Below are 17,296 nucleotides of genomic sequence, written 5' to 3' on the forward strand. Positions count from 1 at the left end.
TCAATTCCAGACAGAAAGAACCCTTCAGATACAATGAATCATTGTATCCCTTTCTTTTTTCCTGTGTAATTACACATCATAGCACAAGGCAAACAAACCCCTACAGCATAGGCAAATATACAGTGTTCTCAAATTGTACTCTTTGCTAAAGTGACTCTTAACACTTGTGTATCTTGTCACCCAGCATACCGGGCATACAAGAGGAGGCTGAAGAAGAAGGGTAGGAGGAAGCCCCCGGATTGTGCAGCAGTCTGCCACGACAAGAAACCCAAAGAGACTGGAGCTTTCTTGGAGGCGAATGAAGAAGCTGGGGGAAGCCCAGGGCCCTCAGAACCCATATTTTATCACAGGGCTCTTGAGCCTATCGGCCAAATCACTTCATGTGACTAGAGGGACTTGCTGGCCAGGCTGCTCCTCCATCTTCGTTGGTGGTCTGATAGTGGTGCAGCGCTCCAGGCTGGTTGGTAGGGCTGTGTGACTGTTTAAGTAGCAAATGTTAGAATGCATGCATTTTTGTGTGGATCGTTGATTGTACTAGGAGCACTTTTCTGAGAATGTGTGTTGCTCATGGCAGGAATCTTTTGGGGATTTGTACAACCGGTGTGAACCTGCTGAGTAACATCTTGTTTCCCCAGGCAGTGAACAGTGCCTAGTAGTGGACAGTAGCCATTGTATGGCAGGACCCATGTTTTTTTCTTCTTTCTTTTTCTTTTGTGCTGGTCCTGGGTCTTGAACTCAGGGCCTGATTTCTGTCCCTAAGCTTTTGTGCTCAAGCTAGCACTCTACTATGTGAACCACCACCCCACTTCTGGCTTTTTGGTGGTTAATTGAAGGTTAGAGTCTTATGGACTTTCCTGCTGGGCTGGCTTTGAACTGCAATCCTCAGATTTCAGCCTCCTGAACAGCTAGGATTTCAGGTGTGAGCCACTGGTGCCCCGTCCATGTTGTGGATTTTAATCCAGTGTCAGGATTTTGTGTGGAGGGGCAAGGCGGACTCTGGATCCACGTGATGTTTAAATAAAAAGTAAGCTTAAATATTATTTTTAAGCTCTTAAATATATATTTTCTGATGATAGATGTAACTGGGTTTAGAGGGAATTTGAGGAAAATATGAGATTAAAAAGTGAGTGTCCTCTCCTGGGCAGATACCCAGGACATCACAGGCCAGAATACCATAAAGACACTTGCACATCCATGTTCATTGCTGCACTATTCACAATAACCAAGTTGTGAAAACAGCCCAGACACCGTACAATAGATGAGTGGATCAAAAAAATGTAGTACCTATATACAACGGAATTTTCAACAGCCATTAGAAAGAATAATTATGTCATAAATTAGGGAATGGATGGACCTAGAACAAATATGTTAAGTGAGGTAAGCTGAGCTCAAAGAGACAAATGGTGTGTATTCTCTCTCATATGTGGAAGCTAGAGCTAAAATATACAGACCTTGGTAAATTGTTATTATTATTATTATTATTATTATTATTATTATTATTATTATTACTATTGTCAGTCATGGGGCTTGAACTCTGGGCCTGGACACTGTCCCTCATAACTTTAGCTCAAGACTAATGTTCTAACACTTACTTGAGCCACAGCGCCACTTCTGGTTTTCTGGTGGTTTATTGGAGATAAGAGTCTCACAGACTTTTCCTGCCTAGGTTGGCTTTGAACCTTGATCCTCAGATCTTAGCTTCCTGTGTAGCTAGGATTACAGGCGTGAGCCACCAGTGCCTGGCACCTTGGTAAAATTTAAATTATAGGGTATGAAGGACTCTAGACAGTCACACACAATAACACCAAAGGAGGACACTCTTAGGGGAATAACACAAAGGCACAATGCCTATGTGCCTCTGATCATAAAAAAGAAATAATTGAAATAAACTCCAGGAAATGGAAACAAAAAAATGAGTGTCCTGTACCTTAAATCTACGTTACTCAGATTTACTCTCTGAATCTCTGCATTCACACTGATTATTTAAAAACCATAGCGGGCTGGGAAGGTGGCTCAGTGGTAGAGTGCTTGCCTTGCATGCATGAGGCCCTGGGTTTGATTCCTCAGCATCACATAAGCAAAAAGGAGAAAGCCAGAAGTGGCGCTGTGGCTCAAGTGGTAGAGCGATAGCCTTGAGCTGAAGAGCTGAGGGACAGCGCCCAGGCCCAGAATTCAGGCCCCATGACCGGACCCAAAAAAACAAAACAAACAAAAACAAAAAACAAAAAACAAAACCATAGCAATTTGGCTCTAACTATGTTTTTCTAATTTTTAAGTTTTTATTGTTATTATAAAGGTGATGTGCAGAGGGACTACAGTTACATAAGTCAGGTAATGAGCTCATTTCTTTTTGGACAATGCCATTCCTTCCCTCGCTCCTTACACATGGTTTTACAAGTTGCTTGATGACATATTTTGGCACATCTTTTCATGTCAGTGTGTATTAATCTACCTCGTTCTTTAGATGGAAGTCTTGTATTGCATGAAGGACTGTCATCTTTTTGGTCCCAGCCTGTTGGTGTCACAGTGCTGCTACACCCTTGTCTTTGTGCCAGCATTTCTGTGGCTCTCTCCCATGACACTGTGGCTAGGCTGCTGCTAGGGGTGAGACTGGACACATTGCTCTCTGGCAATATTCAGCTCTTCTGAGAGCTCCAGGCTTCCTGTCTCAGTCTAAGGAAAGATTTTTGGTCATTTTGATTCATGCAAATATCTCACTCATCACATTTTCAAAATTATGAATGAAGTAGAACACTTGCCCAATCATTTCACTATTCCGGTCCTTTGTCTGCTTTTCCATTTTATTTTCCTTTTTCTCTTTTTAAATGCGTTTGAACATGTAATGATTCTATGTATTGCCAATGTTACTTTTTTCCTACATTTTTTTCCTATTCAATTTTGTATTGTGAAAAATGTATTCAGCTTTATTGTATGTGGGGTGTGTGTGTGTGTGTGTGTGTGTGTGTGTGTGTGTGTGTGTGTGTGTGTGTGTGTGTGTGTGTGCATGTGTCCATAGTTGGGACTGTACTGGGGATTGAACACAGGGCCTCATGCTTGCTAAGCAGGTGCTCTATCATTTGAGCTACATTCCCAGGCTGCTTTATTAAGTCTTCAAAAATTCTTTTAAACTGCTGTGGTTGTGTGGATCATGAATTGTCCTGATGGCCCTTTCTGGGGAGCTTTTTGGGGGACTTTCACAGCACACTGTCTCTGTGCAGGTACACAATGCCTTGTAACTGGTAAACTCCATCCTTCTCTATTGTGACATTATTAAAAATAATTCTCCACACACTTTCCTGTTACTTTCATGGACTGCATATGTCGTTATTTATTTGGTATTTGCATTTTTTTGGGTGTGGTGTTAAGAACTTATTTTTTAAAAAAATTTTAGCATCATCTATTGAATCGTTCATCTTTGCTCCACTAATTGTAATGCCATCTTTAGCATATAACTACCTATGTTTTTAAACTATGATCCCTTTTTGTATCTATTTTTATTTATGATTTTGAAGTGCATGAGAAAGCATGCTATGTGAGATTTAATGCTTTGTAATTTTGTTTCATAAGTATCCCCAGTAACCAGTGGGTTAATATGAAGACAGTGAAAATTAAAAGTGTGTGTATGTCTGTGTGTCTGTATGTCTGTATGTGTGCCAATACTGGTACTTGAACTCAGGGCCTGGGTACCATCCCTTAGCTTTTTCACTCTACCATTTGTGCCACAGCTCCACTTTCAGCTTTTTTTTTTGGTAGCTAATTGGAGATAAGAGACTTTTCTTTGAACTGTGATCCTCAGATCTCAGACTTCTGAGTAGCGAGGATTACAGGCATGAGCCACTGGCACCTGACTTTAATTAAATCAATTTTATCTAAGTTACTAATAGCTGGAATCCAATGGGAGGAAGAAGTGGATGAAGGGATAATGCAGCATGTGACAAGTCTACTAGCTTTTTGTGGGAAGAATCAGCTAGGCTATCATGGCAATGTGGGAAGGACACAGGCTTCCTCAGGCCTGATTGCTATAGTCCAGGTGAAGGGGTGGCAGCCTCTAGAATCAAAGTGGAAGCTGGTTGACTGGGAATTGAATTCTTACCTTGGTCCTTTGTGTAGCCTTAGGCAAGTATAATGGTCCTGGTCTTCCAGTTTCTGCACTAAAAAAGTACGACGACCTAAACACCCTGAAAAAGGAGGCCAGATGAAAACACCTGGTACAATCGGCAAGCGGTCCAAACACAGTGCCCCCTTCTTTTTGTAGGTGTGTGCGTTAGGTGTCACAAATGTGGTTCATATAGACAGCACATGTTGTGAACCTAACCATGCCCTTCCCTGTAGGCAATCTGCTGATGAGCCTTTGCTGTGCCTTCCATTCAGCACCTCACTGGTGCCTCCTCGCCCCTCTGGGAAAACTCCCCATAAGCCCATTAGCCCGACATATGGCTTGTCATTGGCTTGAGGATTTTGTAGTATGATCTTGGGAATAGAATACCTAATTTTGTGTGGATGAGTAAAATTGTGTTTCATAAATACAGAACTGAAGACTGCTTTTAAATTCTTAACTATGGATCTCTTTCTTTTGTTCTGGTCCTAGGGGGTTTGAACTCAGGGCTTGGACACTGTCTCTGAACTGCTTTTGCTCAAGGCTAGTGTTCTACCACTTTGAGCTCCACTTCTGGCTTTTTCTGTGATTAATTGAAGTCTCATGGACTTTTCTGTCCAGACTGGCTTCAAACAGTGCCTCAGATCTCAGCCTCTTGGGTAGCTAGGATTAAAGGCATGAGCCACCAGTGCCCAGATCTATGGGTGTCTTTAACAGTTACAAAATTAGATGTTTCTGGGGTTCTAGATGATCTTAGAATACTGACACAATACTTACTACATAGGAGCAGCAGTCTGCTTGCTGCTAACCAACATTGTTAATCCTTCTTAACAGAACCAAAGTTTTGTTCAGAATTGTAAAAGTAAAGTTCTTTAAGCTAGAAGTGGACATGGAACCATTTTTGCTAAGAAGATAGAAGCATGGGGCTGGGAAGGTGGCTTAGTGGTAGAGTGCTTGCCTAGCATGCATGAGGCCCTGGGTTCGATTTCTCAGCACCACATAAGCAGAAAAAGCTGGAAGTGGCGCTGTGGCTTTAGTGGCAGAGCGCTAGCCTTGAGCTGAGGAGCTGAGGGACAGTGCCCAGGCCCAGAGTTCAAGCCCCATGACCAACCAAAAAAAAAATAAATAAATAAAGAGAAAGAGAGAAAGAGACACAGAGAGGGGGGCGGGGTAGACTTCTGCTTCTGGGAAATCCTGCTTTCTTCTCCCGAGCACCCATTCTCCTTGACAATTTGCTTTTTGGAATATGGATGTTAGTGGTAGAGATGTAGCAGCCATTTGAAGACCAGGAAGGGATACCCAGAATAATGATAGTTGTTGATGTTCTGGAGCTGTAGAGTCAAGCAACAATCTATACCTTGTTTTCTTAAGGGAAGAAAATAAATTCATAAGCCAGGCGCCGGTGGCTCACGCCTGTAATCCTATCTACTCAGGAGACTGAGATCTGAGGATCTTGGGTCAAAGCCAGCCTGGGCAGGAAAGTCCATGAGACTTTTTTTTTTGGCGGGGGGAAGGGCAGTCCTAGGGCTCAAATTCAGGGCCTGGACATTGTCCCTGAGCTTCTGCTTCTTATGTTCAAGGCTAACGCTCTACTAGTTGAGGCACAGTAGCCCTCTGGCTCTTTCTATGTATGTGGTACTGAGGAATTGAACCCAGGGCTTCATGAATGGTAGACAAGCACTTTTAACCACTAAGCCACATTCCTAGTCCCCTGTGAGATGCTTATCTCCAATAAACCACTCAGGAAAATGGAAGTGGGGCTGTGGCTCAAGTGGTAGAGTGCTAGCGTTGAGCTGAAAAGCTGAGGTGCTCAGGCCGAGTTCAAGTCCCACAACTGACAAAAAAAAAAAAAAAAAAAAAAGAAACTCATTTGTTTAAACTTCTGTGGTACATTAACATTTTGTTGGTCTTAAATTTTATGTGTATAACTTATCACATTATCTCTATCAGAACAAAGGTACCTTGGAAATTTCTGAATTAAGAGATCAGAACATGTTCTTTTACTAACAAGCATCCATTACTAGAACACAGCTGCGGTCAACTATTAACTGTGATTTATCACATATCTCAAAATGAAACTAATTCCCCCACCTTGCCCTTCAGTTCTGGGCTTTGGAATGCAGGGCACATTTGCCATGCCTTTTTTTTTTTCTTTTTGAAGGGATGATGATGATTGGGCTGAACTGAGATTCAAGCTCAGGATCTCATGCTTGTTTATCTGTTACTCCAGCGCTTGGGTCATGCCTTAGCCCAGCTTTTGGCTAATTATTTTGGAGATGATTTTCCTGCTCAGGCTGGCCTTGAATCACAATCCTTGGGAATCTCAGGCCTCCAGAGTAGCTAGGAATAGTCATGAGGCTGTATGTGCTCACTGGTTATTTTTGAGCCAAGTCTTTTTGCTTCCTGCCTACCTGTGCACTTGGGCCACGATCTACGCATCCCAGTAGGGATGACAGATGTGTATCATCAATCCCGCTATGGATTAAGAAGGGGGTTTATGTACTGTTTTGCCTGGGTTGCTCTTGACCCATGATCTCCCAGGTGGCTAGAATTACAGGTGTGTCACTAGTTACATGGCTTCATTTTTATTATTTTGTTCTTCAAACTGTTCTTCATGATAGTTGTACTACATGAGTCCCATTTTCCCCACATCCTCTCCAGCATTTGTTATTTTAGAACACACAATGTGATAATATCTCCTACTAAATTTTGGGTCTCCTCTAGTGTTATCACAGGGAAAGAACAGTTGATCAATGATGTTTTCCATCTTTTTTGTACTTGCAGGCCACTATTGGTTCAGATTTTGCTGAAGGAAAAGTGGTATGTGCCTTGCTACCAGGCCAGGCCTGGTGTGGCTGTGTGTTCTTCCTGCCTTGGGCTAGGGAAATGGAGATTCCCAGAATGATTTGGGGAGCTAGATATTGACCGGAAAGCTACCATCAGTCTGGCTTCTTAGAAACAGAGGGAAAGGCAGGTGCTGGTAGCTCACGCCTATAATCCAGCCTTCTCAGGAGGCTAAGATCTGAAGATCAGAACTTGAAGCCAGTCCAAGAAGACACATCTGGGACTCTTATCTCCAATTAACCAGTAAGCTGGAAATAGAGGTGTGACTTAAGCGGCAAAGTGACAGTCTTGAGGAAAAAAAAATAAAGCTGAGGCAGAGTGTAAGGTCCTGAGTGCAAGCTCCAGTATCAGTATGTGAGTGTACACGTATGTGAATGCATGCAAGTGAACACACCCAGAGCAAACAGCTGCCCTGTTAGTATATTCACCTGTTCCAAATTGTTAGCTAAAATGAACTCTTGCTGGAACGAACTATTATGCTGGAAGCATGATGTGTTTTGTACGCTTTCTAATTTTCAGCTAAAACAAGGGCTGTTCAGGCCAGGCGATATTCAACCATTAACGTGACAATGAATGCCATGTGCCAGCTCAGTCTATAGTCTCCCCTTACTTTCTAACCAGGGTGCCCCTAGCCGATTATGTGTCAGAGGAGATACTCTGTGAAAGGTCTTGACAGTTGTATTAGAATAAAGCCTCCATTCAGGGGTCCTAGCTTCAACTTGCCTTTTCTGCCTATATTCCATCCCCTGGCTACCTTCTTTTCTGGAAAAGTCTGCCTCATATTGGCCTCTCCCAGTTCTGCTGACTGGCTTGTCAGCCCAGCTCTGCTAGTTTGCCTTCACACGTCCTGACAGGCAAACAAACCTCAGAACTTCAATTTCATGTCTGAGAGCAACAGAAATCCTGTTTTTACAGAATTCTAACCTTGGCTACCAGCCAACCTTGTAAGCACTCTTCTGCTTCAAGTAGGGAAGCAGTAGGAAGCCTCCCTCGCCATCTTCAGAGCCATTTCTGGAGGGGGGTGGTAACTTAAGACCTGGTCCTGAACTTGTTTTGCTCAAGGTTAGCAGTCTACCATGAGTCCTAACTCCACTTTTGGCTTTTTTGGTGTTTAATTGGGGGTAAGAGTCTCACAGACTTTCCTGCATAGGCTGGCTCAGCCCCCTGAGCTAGGATTACAGGTATGAGCCATTGGCACCCGTCTATCAGAAAGCCAGACCTATTACCCGGTAGAGGGTCAAATGTATTATAATGGGCTTTTCTGTCTTTCCCAGTGCTGTCTCCTGACTTCAAATTGATTCAGCTCAGAAACAGGACTTAGGAGGTCTGTGCCCCTGGCTAAGATCAGAAATTCAAGTCAAGTACTCAGCTGATGCACCCTTTTGAAGAGCCTAATGAAGTCTTGAGTCTTGGAATGGTATCACCCAGGGATGAAATGGGGAGATACTATTAGAATTAAAACTTAGTGAAATGGCTGGGCGCTGGTGGCTCACGACTGTAATTCTAGCTACTCAGGAGGCTGAGAGCTGAGGATGGCAGTTTGAAAGAATGTCTGAGACTTATCTCCAAATAACGACCAGAAAACTGGAAGGGGCACTGTGGCTCAAAGTGAGTCTTGAGTGAAAAGTGCTCAGAGATAGCACCTAGGCTGAGTTCAAGCCCCATGACTGGAAAAAAAAAAAAGAAACGAGTTGAGTACTAGGAATCAAGAGACACACTAAACTGAAGCAGGCTCACTCATGCATGATCTGCATTTTTACATGCAGAACCAAATACAAACGTCCCAGGTAGTGATGCCATTTTCTTTCTTTACAGTCAAGAGTTCTGAGTATTACTGTGACCAGTATTTTGTTCTGATTTACAAAGAATAAACAAAGTCAGCACCACTCATAAGTGGGCAAAAGAAACAAAGACACTGACTCAGGGCCTTGGTGCTGTCCTTGACCTTTCTTGCTCAAAGCTGGAGCTCTACCATTTGAGCCACAGCTCAATTCTGGCTTTTTGGTGGTTTCCTGGGCAGGCTGGCTTTGAATTTGGATCCTCAGATCTCAGCCTCCTTAACAGTTTACAGTTATAAGCCATTGATACCTGGTGTGAACACGTGTGTGTGTGTGTGTGTGTGTGTATGTGTGTGCGTGCGCGTGCGTGCTGGTACTTGGGCTTGAACTCAGGGCCCGTGTGCTATCTTTTAGCTTTCTCGCTCAAGTCCAGTATTCTATCACTTGAGCCTACAACTTCACTTCTGGTTTGTGGTGGTTAACTGGAGATAATTTCCTGCCTGGGCTGGCTTCCAATCACGGTCTTCAGATCCCAGCCTTCTAAGCAGCTAGGATTATAGGCATGAGCCACCACAGCGTGGTGACACTTTCATAGCTATAGTTAAGCCAGTACATGACCATCATGTCAGCCCTCAAGAAAGATCTAGCAGGATTTCTGACACATTCCCAATCTGTGACTCGCATTGGGACAACTGGGAAGGATGGCAAGCTGGGGTCTAGAGGTGTCTTGTTTTTAGGTGTTAAAAGACAGCACACTGAAAAGTTTCTCTTTTGTGTTTTGGGGCTCTGGGCTCTGCATATACTTACATAAGCACTCCATCGCTGTGCTGAAGCTCCAGCACAGCACTAGAATGTCTGGATTAGGGTTTATATTTTAAGGTGCAGTTTATTTACAACGTGAGATAATGCATTACAAACAGATGATGCAATTACAAACAGTAGCTGATAACTTCATTTTCATGAAAAAAGTATACAAATATATTACAAGAAATTCTATATAGTAAACATTAGAAATTGATATAGTAAACATGTGCTACTTTTTCTATGCCAATATTATTGTCATTTAAAGCTTAAATACTGGTTTCAAGTATCCCCTATAAAATACCTCTACTTTATTAAAATACTGGGCAAAATTTTTTCCTATAAACAAAGATTGGTACATTAATAGTAGACTCAGAGTGTCCTTGTAACAAGGCCCACTCACTCAATCAAATGCTGTCTTTAGCCCTATGATCTGTGTTGTTCAATTAGTGTTAAATAATTTCTAACAGGGTAAAGTCGCTGTAAAAATCCAGCATTAGACACCTGCTGTTAGGAAGAATACCCGTCTCTAAGACAGAGGAGAATAAGCAGAATAATATCGCCTGGTCTTGCTGCTCTGGGACACTTCGTATAAGTAGAGCAGGAGTCTGCTGCAGCGTAAGGAGAGATGCGGAAACACTCAGAAGGCTGCTCTTCTCATGTCATTTTGGAAGCTGAGGTTGCTCTTTTTGCTCTTCTTTAGCTTGAAGATGAGTCAGGACATAGAGGATGACTTGGTAGCAGAAAATATATTGATCCTGTAGGGGAGGAGAAAGAAGCGTGGGGGCAGGAGAGGACTTTAGATGCACAGTGTGAATATGTTGTATGCACCTATGTCCATACATAGATAGCGCTGTTGAAGGAGTTTGGAAAGCAGCGAATCTTTTGTTTGTTTAAATGCTATCTGTAAAAAGCAGGGTGCAAATCAGGTGCCAGTGGCTCACACCTGTAATCCTTGAAATCTGAGGATTTGAAGGCAGCCCAGGCAGGAAAGTCCATGAGACTCTTATCTCCACTAAACTACTCAAAAACCAAGACAAAAGTAGAGCTGTGGCTCAAGTGATAGAGTGCTAGCTTAGAAGCTAAAGGACAGCACCCAAGTCTAAGACACACACACACACACACACACACACACACACACACACACACACACACACACACGCGCGCGCGCGCGCGCAGCATGCAGAGTTGTGCAGTATTGTAAACAATATCCAGGGAAAAGGATGACAAAAAGAGAAGAAAGGAAGATGGAGGTTGAGGGGTGCTAATTGCAGCTGATTGGCTCACCGTTTTTATTTTTGTGCTTTGGTGATATTTCATGGAAAATAAATCACAAAATTTCTTCTAGATGTATTGAAACTACCTTGTTTTAAAAGCTGTTTAAATAATCGTTTTAGTATTTTGTAACAAAAACATAGAAGTCAATGTTTTTGAAATGTAATTTGTATTTAAACATTATTTTAATATGAAATAATTTTCATTCAATATTCTGGAACAAAAATATAGAAATAACAGATTTTTTTGAAAGTGAACCCATTTGAGAATAATATTATTCTCTGCTGTTTTATTTTGCAAGGAATTAATTCATTTTTAAAATAAAGAATTTAAGGGCTGGGAAGGTGGCTCAGTGGTAGAGCACTTGCCTTGCATGCATGAGGCCCTGGGTTTGATTCCTCAGCACCACATAAGCAGAAAAAAGAAAAAAGCTGGAATTGGCACTGTGGCTCAAGTGGTAGACTTGATTTGAAGAGCTGAGAGACAGCACCCAGGCCCAGAGTTCAGGCCCCACGACTGGACTCCAGAAAAAAATAAAAAATAAAATAAAATAAAATAAAATAAAGAATTTAGGGCGGGAAGGTGGCTCATTGGTAGAGTGTTTGCCTAGCAGGCAGAGGCCCTGGGTTCCATTCCTCAGCACCACACAAACAAAAAAATACAAGTAAAATAAAGAATTTATAATGGGCTGGGAAGGTGGCTCAGTGGTAGAGCGCTTGCCTTGCATGCATGAGGCCCTGGGTTCGATTTCTCAGCACCACATAAGCAAAAAGAAAAAAAAAAAGCCAGAAGTGGTGCTGTGGCTCAAGTGGTAGAGTGCTAGCCTTGAGCTGAAGAACTGAGGGACAGCGCCCAGACCCAGAGTTCAAGCCCTACCACCGGATCGCCCCCCTCCCCAAAAAAAGAATTTATAATATATTAAATTGAAAGCAATAAACTACCAACCATAGTTGAATCTCATTTAAAACAGCCACACATAGGTATGTATAAACACAAGCCTATGTGCATGTGTTCAGCACTATGGAGTTAAGAGCACCTAAAACATTACCAGTTATGACAATAGGAATGAATTCAAGAGGCTTTTTAATTTATGTGTTGCTCATTTGTATAGTAGCTTTTGTACATTTCTCATATTCCTCTGTGACTCCTTCCCTTACACAACCTACCAGCCACTTCACTAAGCATCCTCTTTCTGTCTTATACCTTTTAGTGTGGGCCACTCTGCTTGCCACCTCCCTGACTTCCTGCTTCTAACCCTGCACCTTCCTCTCATTTTCACACAGCAGCTGGGCTGGCCCTTTAAAATGAGTCAGACCATGTCACTCAGCTACTTCCTGCAATAGGTTCTATCTCATTCAGAAAAGCTCAAGCCCTGGCCTTCTCCCTTGGCTTCCCTTTCCCTAGAACCTCTCCTCCTCTCCCTTCCCCTGTCTCTTCCCCACCACACCAGCCATGACCATACTTGAAAACACAAGGCCTGCTCTGGACCCACCCCCTGCCCCATAGCAGTCCACCATGCCTCAAGGCTCCTCCACATATCTGTGTCTCCTCCGTCATCTCTGCTCAACTGTAGCGTGCTCAGTGGTGCCACTAATTGTTTTTTGGTGCCAGTTCCGGGGCTTGAGCTCAGGGCCTGGGCATTCTACCTGAGCTTTTGTGTTCAAGGTTACCATTCTACCATCCAAGCCACAATTCTGGCTTTCTGGTGGTTAACTGGAGATGATAATCTCATACTTTCCCTTCCATCCTGGCTTTGGACCTCAATCCTCAAATGTTAGCTTCAACTCTTAGCCTGTCGAGCAGCTAGAGGTGGCAGGTGTGAGCAACTGGTGCCTGAATTGGTACCATTTAGTTTTAAATTGAGTCCCTTCATCTACTTTTCCTTCTCTAAAGCACTAGTCGTTTTCAGAGCTCTTACAAAATTTACTGTAGATGCTTACTATCCACTAAAGCGTTGTTGTTCTAAACAGGATCTGAGTTTTATCCATTGGTGTGCTCCCAGCACCCAGGAAAACTTCTGCTGCTCAGTGGAATAGGACATTCACAAAAATAGGTTCACTGCCCTGAACCGTCTCTGAGCCAAGCAACTAGCCCACCTGGCTACAATACTGGCTGAGGTATCTCTGGGGGAACTTCTGTAGCAAGAATGCTACCTTCTGTCCCTTCTTTAGGTTGGAAATGGGGGAAAGTGGCTTTAAAATGGAGTAGTTGATGCCATTTCTACAACACTTTCAATTTGTTGCTCTACTCTGTACCCTACTCCGTGCAAACACCACAGTTCTTCATTCTACGTATTGATTTATCAATCCATTTATTTGCTGGCACTAGGGCTTGAATTCAGGGCCTTGCAACTTCTCTCAGCATTGTTGTACACAGCTGGCACTACTACTTGAGTCACATGTCTTCTTGTTTTTGTTTTTTTCCTGGTTAATTGGAATAAGAGTCTTGAGAATTTGTCAGCCTGGGCTGAATTTGAACCATGATTCTCAGCTCTCAGCTCTCTTTATTCTTATTTTTTTCAGCTTTTTTTTTCTTTCCTTTTCTCTTTGGATTATTCTCTTCAGATCTGAGCTTTCTGAGTAGCTAGAATTGTAGGTAGGAGTCACCAAAACCATACTCATTCTTTATTTTAAAAATTAAAAACATATCAATCAGCGGGGCGCTGGTGGCTCATGCCTGTAATCCTAGCTACTCAGGAGGCTGAGATCTGAGGATCGCCATTCAAAGCCAGCCCAGGCAGGAAAGTCTGTGAGACTCTTATCTTCAATTAACCACCAGAAAAGCAGACATGGTGATATGGCTTAAGTGGTAGAGTACTCACCTTGGGCTGAAGAGCTCTGGGTCAGCACCCAGGCCCAGAGTTCAAGCCCTATGACAGACAATATATCTATATCTATATATCTATTTATATTTTAACTTTTTTCTGAATTAGCTCATATGCATAAAAAAGTCCATGATAGTAAGTGGTTGATAAATGCTATAACGTGGGAATCTTCAAAAAAAGAAATGAAAGTTAGGCATAGTGACATGCACTTGTAGTCCCAGATAATAAGGAGGCTAGGATGAGATGGGAAGATTCCCTTGAGCTCAGGAGTGCCAAGCCAGCCTGGACAACACAGTTGAGATGCTGACTCAAAAAAATACTTTAGGGCTGGGAAGGTGGCTCAGTGGTAGAGTGCTTGCCTTGCATGCATTTGATTCCTCAGCACCACATAAGCAGAAAAAGCCAGAAGTGGTGCTGTGGCTCAAGTGGTAGAGTGCTAGCCTTGAGCTGAAGAGCTGAGGGACAGCACCCAGGCCCAGAGTTCAGGCCCCATGACTGGCAAAACAAAACAAAACAAAACAAAAAAACTTTTAAAAATTCTAGAATCATTACAAAATTTATATACTATAACAATCCTATAATCCCAGCAATTAGGAGGCTGAGGTAGAAGGACCATGAGTTTGAAGCTAGCCTGAACTTTATGCCAAGACCCCGCTTCAGACAAAAAGAAAAAGCAAGACTCACCTCCGTTTGAACCATTCCATGTCTTTGTAGTCTCATGCAGCGCACTAAATCAGAAATGTCAAACTGCCCAGGGAAAGAGAACAGATGTCAAATAACAGGGACAGATGAATTTATAGACTAAAATCACAGGAAAGTAGCTTATGTAGAATTCTACATCCAACTCTTCCCCTTCTTAAGAGTTTTGGGAAAACTGTGGTAGACAAAATAATATGGTGAACTATCATTTGGCATTCTTTTTTTTTTTTTTTTGGGTCCGGTCGTGGGACCTGAACTCTGGGCCTGGGCGCTGTCCCTCAGCTCTTCAGCTCAAGGCTAGCGCTCTACCACTTGAGCCACAGGGCCACTTCTGGCTTTTTTCTTTTTTGCTTATGTGGTGCTGAGGAATCAAACCCAGGGCCTCATGCATGCAAGGCAAGCACTCTACCACTGAGCCAACTTCCCAGCCCCTCTGGCTTTTTTCTTATGTGGTGCTGAGGAATCAAACCCAGGGCCTCGAGCAAGCAAGACAAATGCTCTACCACTGAGCCACCTTCCCAGCCCCTCATTTGGCATTCTTATTTACCATCTTTTCTTTTTTTGTTGGTCATGGGGCTTGAATTCTGGTCCCTCAGCTCTTCAGCTCAAGGCTAGTGTTCTACCACTTGAGTGACAGCACCATTTTTGGTTTTCTGAATGGTTTACTGGAGATAAGAGTCTCACCGACTTTCCTGCCCTGGCTTGCTTTGAACCGAGATAATCAGATCTCAGCCTCCTAAGTAGCTAGAATTACAGGCCTGAGCCACCAGTGCTCAGCTTTTATTTACCATCTTTTCAAGAATTAGAGCAGATTATTATATTTCAAAATCTTTAACAGAAAATCTCTTCTCTTGAAATTTCTTGCAATTTAAAAGACAGTATCAATTGTTTTCTTTAAATATTGTTTTTTGGATTGAAATTTCAAACCTTGGTTTCAGTTGACATTTGATAGTCTGAAACAAGGGAGACTATTTGCTGGTGTCCTATTTAAATCACCACAGTTGCTTTAATAGAAGGAGAAGGGCAAAATAGAACTGGTTTTTAACTAATATGTAACTAATAACTGGTTTTTAACTAAGCCAGTATTTCAATTATATATATTTTTTATTGTGAAAATACCATACAGAGGGGTTACAATTACATGGGCAAGATAATGAGTACATTTCTTATCAAGCATTGTTGCCTCCTCCTTTGTTTCCCCTTCCTATCCCTTCCCATATCCCACCCACTTCAATTACTTTTTTTTTTTTTTTTTGCCGGTTATGGACCTGAACTCTGGACCTAGGCACTGTCCCTCAGCATTTCAGCTCAAGGCGAGTGCTCGACCGCTTGAGCCCACAGCTCCACTTCCGGCTTTTTCTGTTTATGTGGTGCTGAGGAATCGAACCCAGGGCCTCATGCATGCAAGGCAAGCACTCTACCACTGAGCCACCTTCCCAGCCCTCAATTACGTTTTATATATGGTAAGATATTCTGGCATTTTAAGTAAGTTTTATACTAATTTTGGTTTAAAAGCAAGGTTATCCTGTTTTTTGCTTGATCTGTTTAGTAATGAGTAACTGTTTAGATATAGACTATTTAACATTAGTTAGTATAATAGTATTTTTATTCACTTACAGGTAACAATAATAATGATAAAGCCCAAGATCTTGCAGTTCAAAAATATTTTTCTTAGCTGAGTGCTGGGTGGCTCATGCCTATAATCCTAGCTGAGAAGATCACAGTTCAAAGCCAGCCCGGGCAGGAAAGTCTGAGAGACTTTTACCTCCAATAACCCACCAGAAAACTGGAAGTGGCGGCGCTGTGGCTCAAGTGATAGAGAGCTAGCTTGAGCTGAATTCTGAGGTACAGTGCCCAGGCCCAGAGTTCAGGCCCCACGACCAATGGGAAAATTTTTTTCTTTTGTATTTTAATATTTTTGTTGCTAAGGCGTGCTAACAATACTGACCTTAAATTACCCACACCTAAAGATTATAAAGGATAAGATGCCATAATGCATAAGAGACTTTTGAGTATGTCACTAAAAATATGCCACAGAACAGCAGGCTACATCATTACCTCTGGTCCCATACTCCTGCAGTGTCTGCTTTGTACTTACTTCAAGATCTTGACTGATTAATCCTAGGACCACATCGATGCATATCAGGGTCCCTGAACGTCCGATGCCAGCGCTGCAGTGTGTGATGATGGGGCCTGACCGATGGATGTATCTCATGTAGGAGATGAAAGTGAGCAGGTCATGGGGCTGAGAAGGTGTATCATGATCTGGCCAAGCTGTGAAATTCAGATGAGAAACGTGTCGCACCTCTCCTGTCTGAAGTCATAAAACAGAGGAAGTAGTATGTAATATCATGTTGTATTCTGCATATATAATTATTTCCAGATATTATTTTGTCCTTTCAAACTTTAACCTGTACATTGGGTCAGATGAAGAGAAAAATGTAAGAAACAAAAGGGACTCCTCTAGGAAACAGAAATTTGGGTAGTATGGTAGCTTAGGCCAGTAATTTTTAGCTACATGGGAGATAGAAGTAGAAGGATCTTGACCCCAGGCAAGAATGTGAGAAGCTGGATATGATTCAAGTAGTTTATCTGCATATTTGGAAGTAGGAAATTGTTTCAAGAAGGAGGGTCAGGGAGAATAATACAGTAAGATTGACTGATGTATATTATATGCATGAATGGAAATAATACAATGAAACTTCTCATATAAATAATACATACTAAAAAAATGTGAGACTGTATTTGAAAAATAAAACAAAAAAGGGCTAAACGGATAGCTCAAGTGGTAGAGTGCCAGTGAGGACTGAGGTCAAACCTCAAGGACCATAAGAAATAAAAATATGCTAGGGATGGTGTGGAATACCTGTAACATTTGCAATCCCAGCACTTGGGAGGCTGAAGCAGGAAGATCAGGAGTTCAAGGCCTGTATGAGATAACACAGCAAACTATGTCTCAAAAATCGGGGGAAAAAAAAA

General features: G+C 42.4%; 2 protein-coding genes across 8 annotated transcripts in view; one reads left to right on the forward strand and one right to left on the reverse strand.

Moving 5' to 3' along the window:
• Window positions 1-3,713, forward strand: part of Slc10a6 (solute carrier family 10 member 6) — a 37,848-nt gene extending 34,135 nt beyond the window's left edge. Inside the window, exon 6 of the mRNA XM_070013022.1 lies at window positions 185-3,713. Coding sequence (XP_069869123.1) covers window positions 185-390 — 206 coding nt within the window. The 3' untranslated portion in view covers window positions 391-3,713. The remainder of the gene's footprint in view (window positions 1-184) is intronic.
• A 5,686-nt stretch (window positions 3,714-9,399) lies between these two features.
• Window positions 9,400-17,296, reverse strand: part of Ptpn13 (protein tyrosine phosphatase non-receptor type 13) — a 196,635-nt gene continuing 188,738 nt past the window's right edge. For 3 of the 7 annotated variants that reach the window (XM_070012349.1, XM_070012350.1, XM_070012348.1), the window contains 3 exons: window positions 16,416-16,631; window positions 14,303-14,365; window positions 9,402-10,277 (listed from right to left, as the gene is read on the reverse strand). In XM_070012349.1, coding sequence (XP_069868450.1) covers window positions 10,182-10,277; window positions 14,303-14,365; window positions 16,416-16,631 — 375 coding nt within the window. In that variant the 3' untranslated portion in view covers window positions 9,402-10,181. Of the gene's footprint in view, window positions 10,278-14,302; window positions 14,366-16,415; window positions 16,632-17,296 lie in introns of all 7 variants that reach the window. The other 4 variants (XM_070012346.1, XM_070012345.1, XM_070012347.1 and 1 more) reach the window with 3 other exon arrangements.

The sequence above is a fragment of the Dipodomys merriami genome, unplaced genomic scaffold (genome assembly GCF_024711535.1).
Source record: "Dipodomys merriami isolate MVZ:Mamm:240054 unplaced genomic scaffold, mDipMer1.0.p SCAF_9, whole genome shotgun sequence".
NCBI lineage: Eukaryota > Metazoa > Chordata > Mammalia > Rodentia > Heteromyidae > Dipodomys > Dipodomys merriami.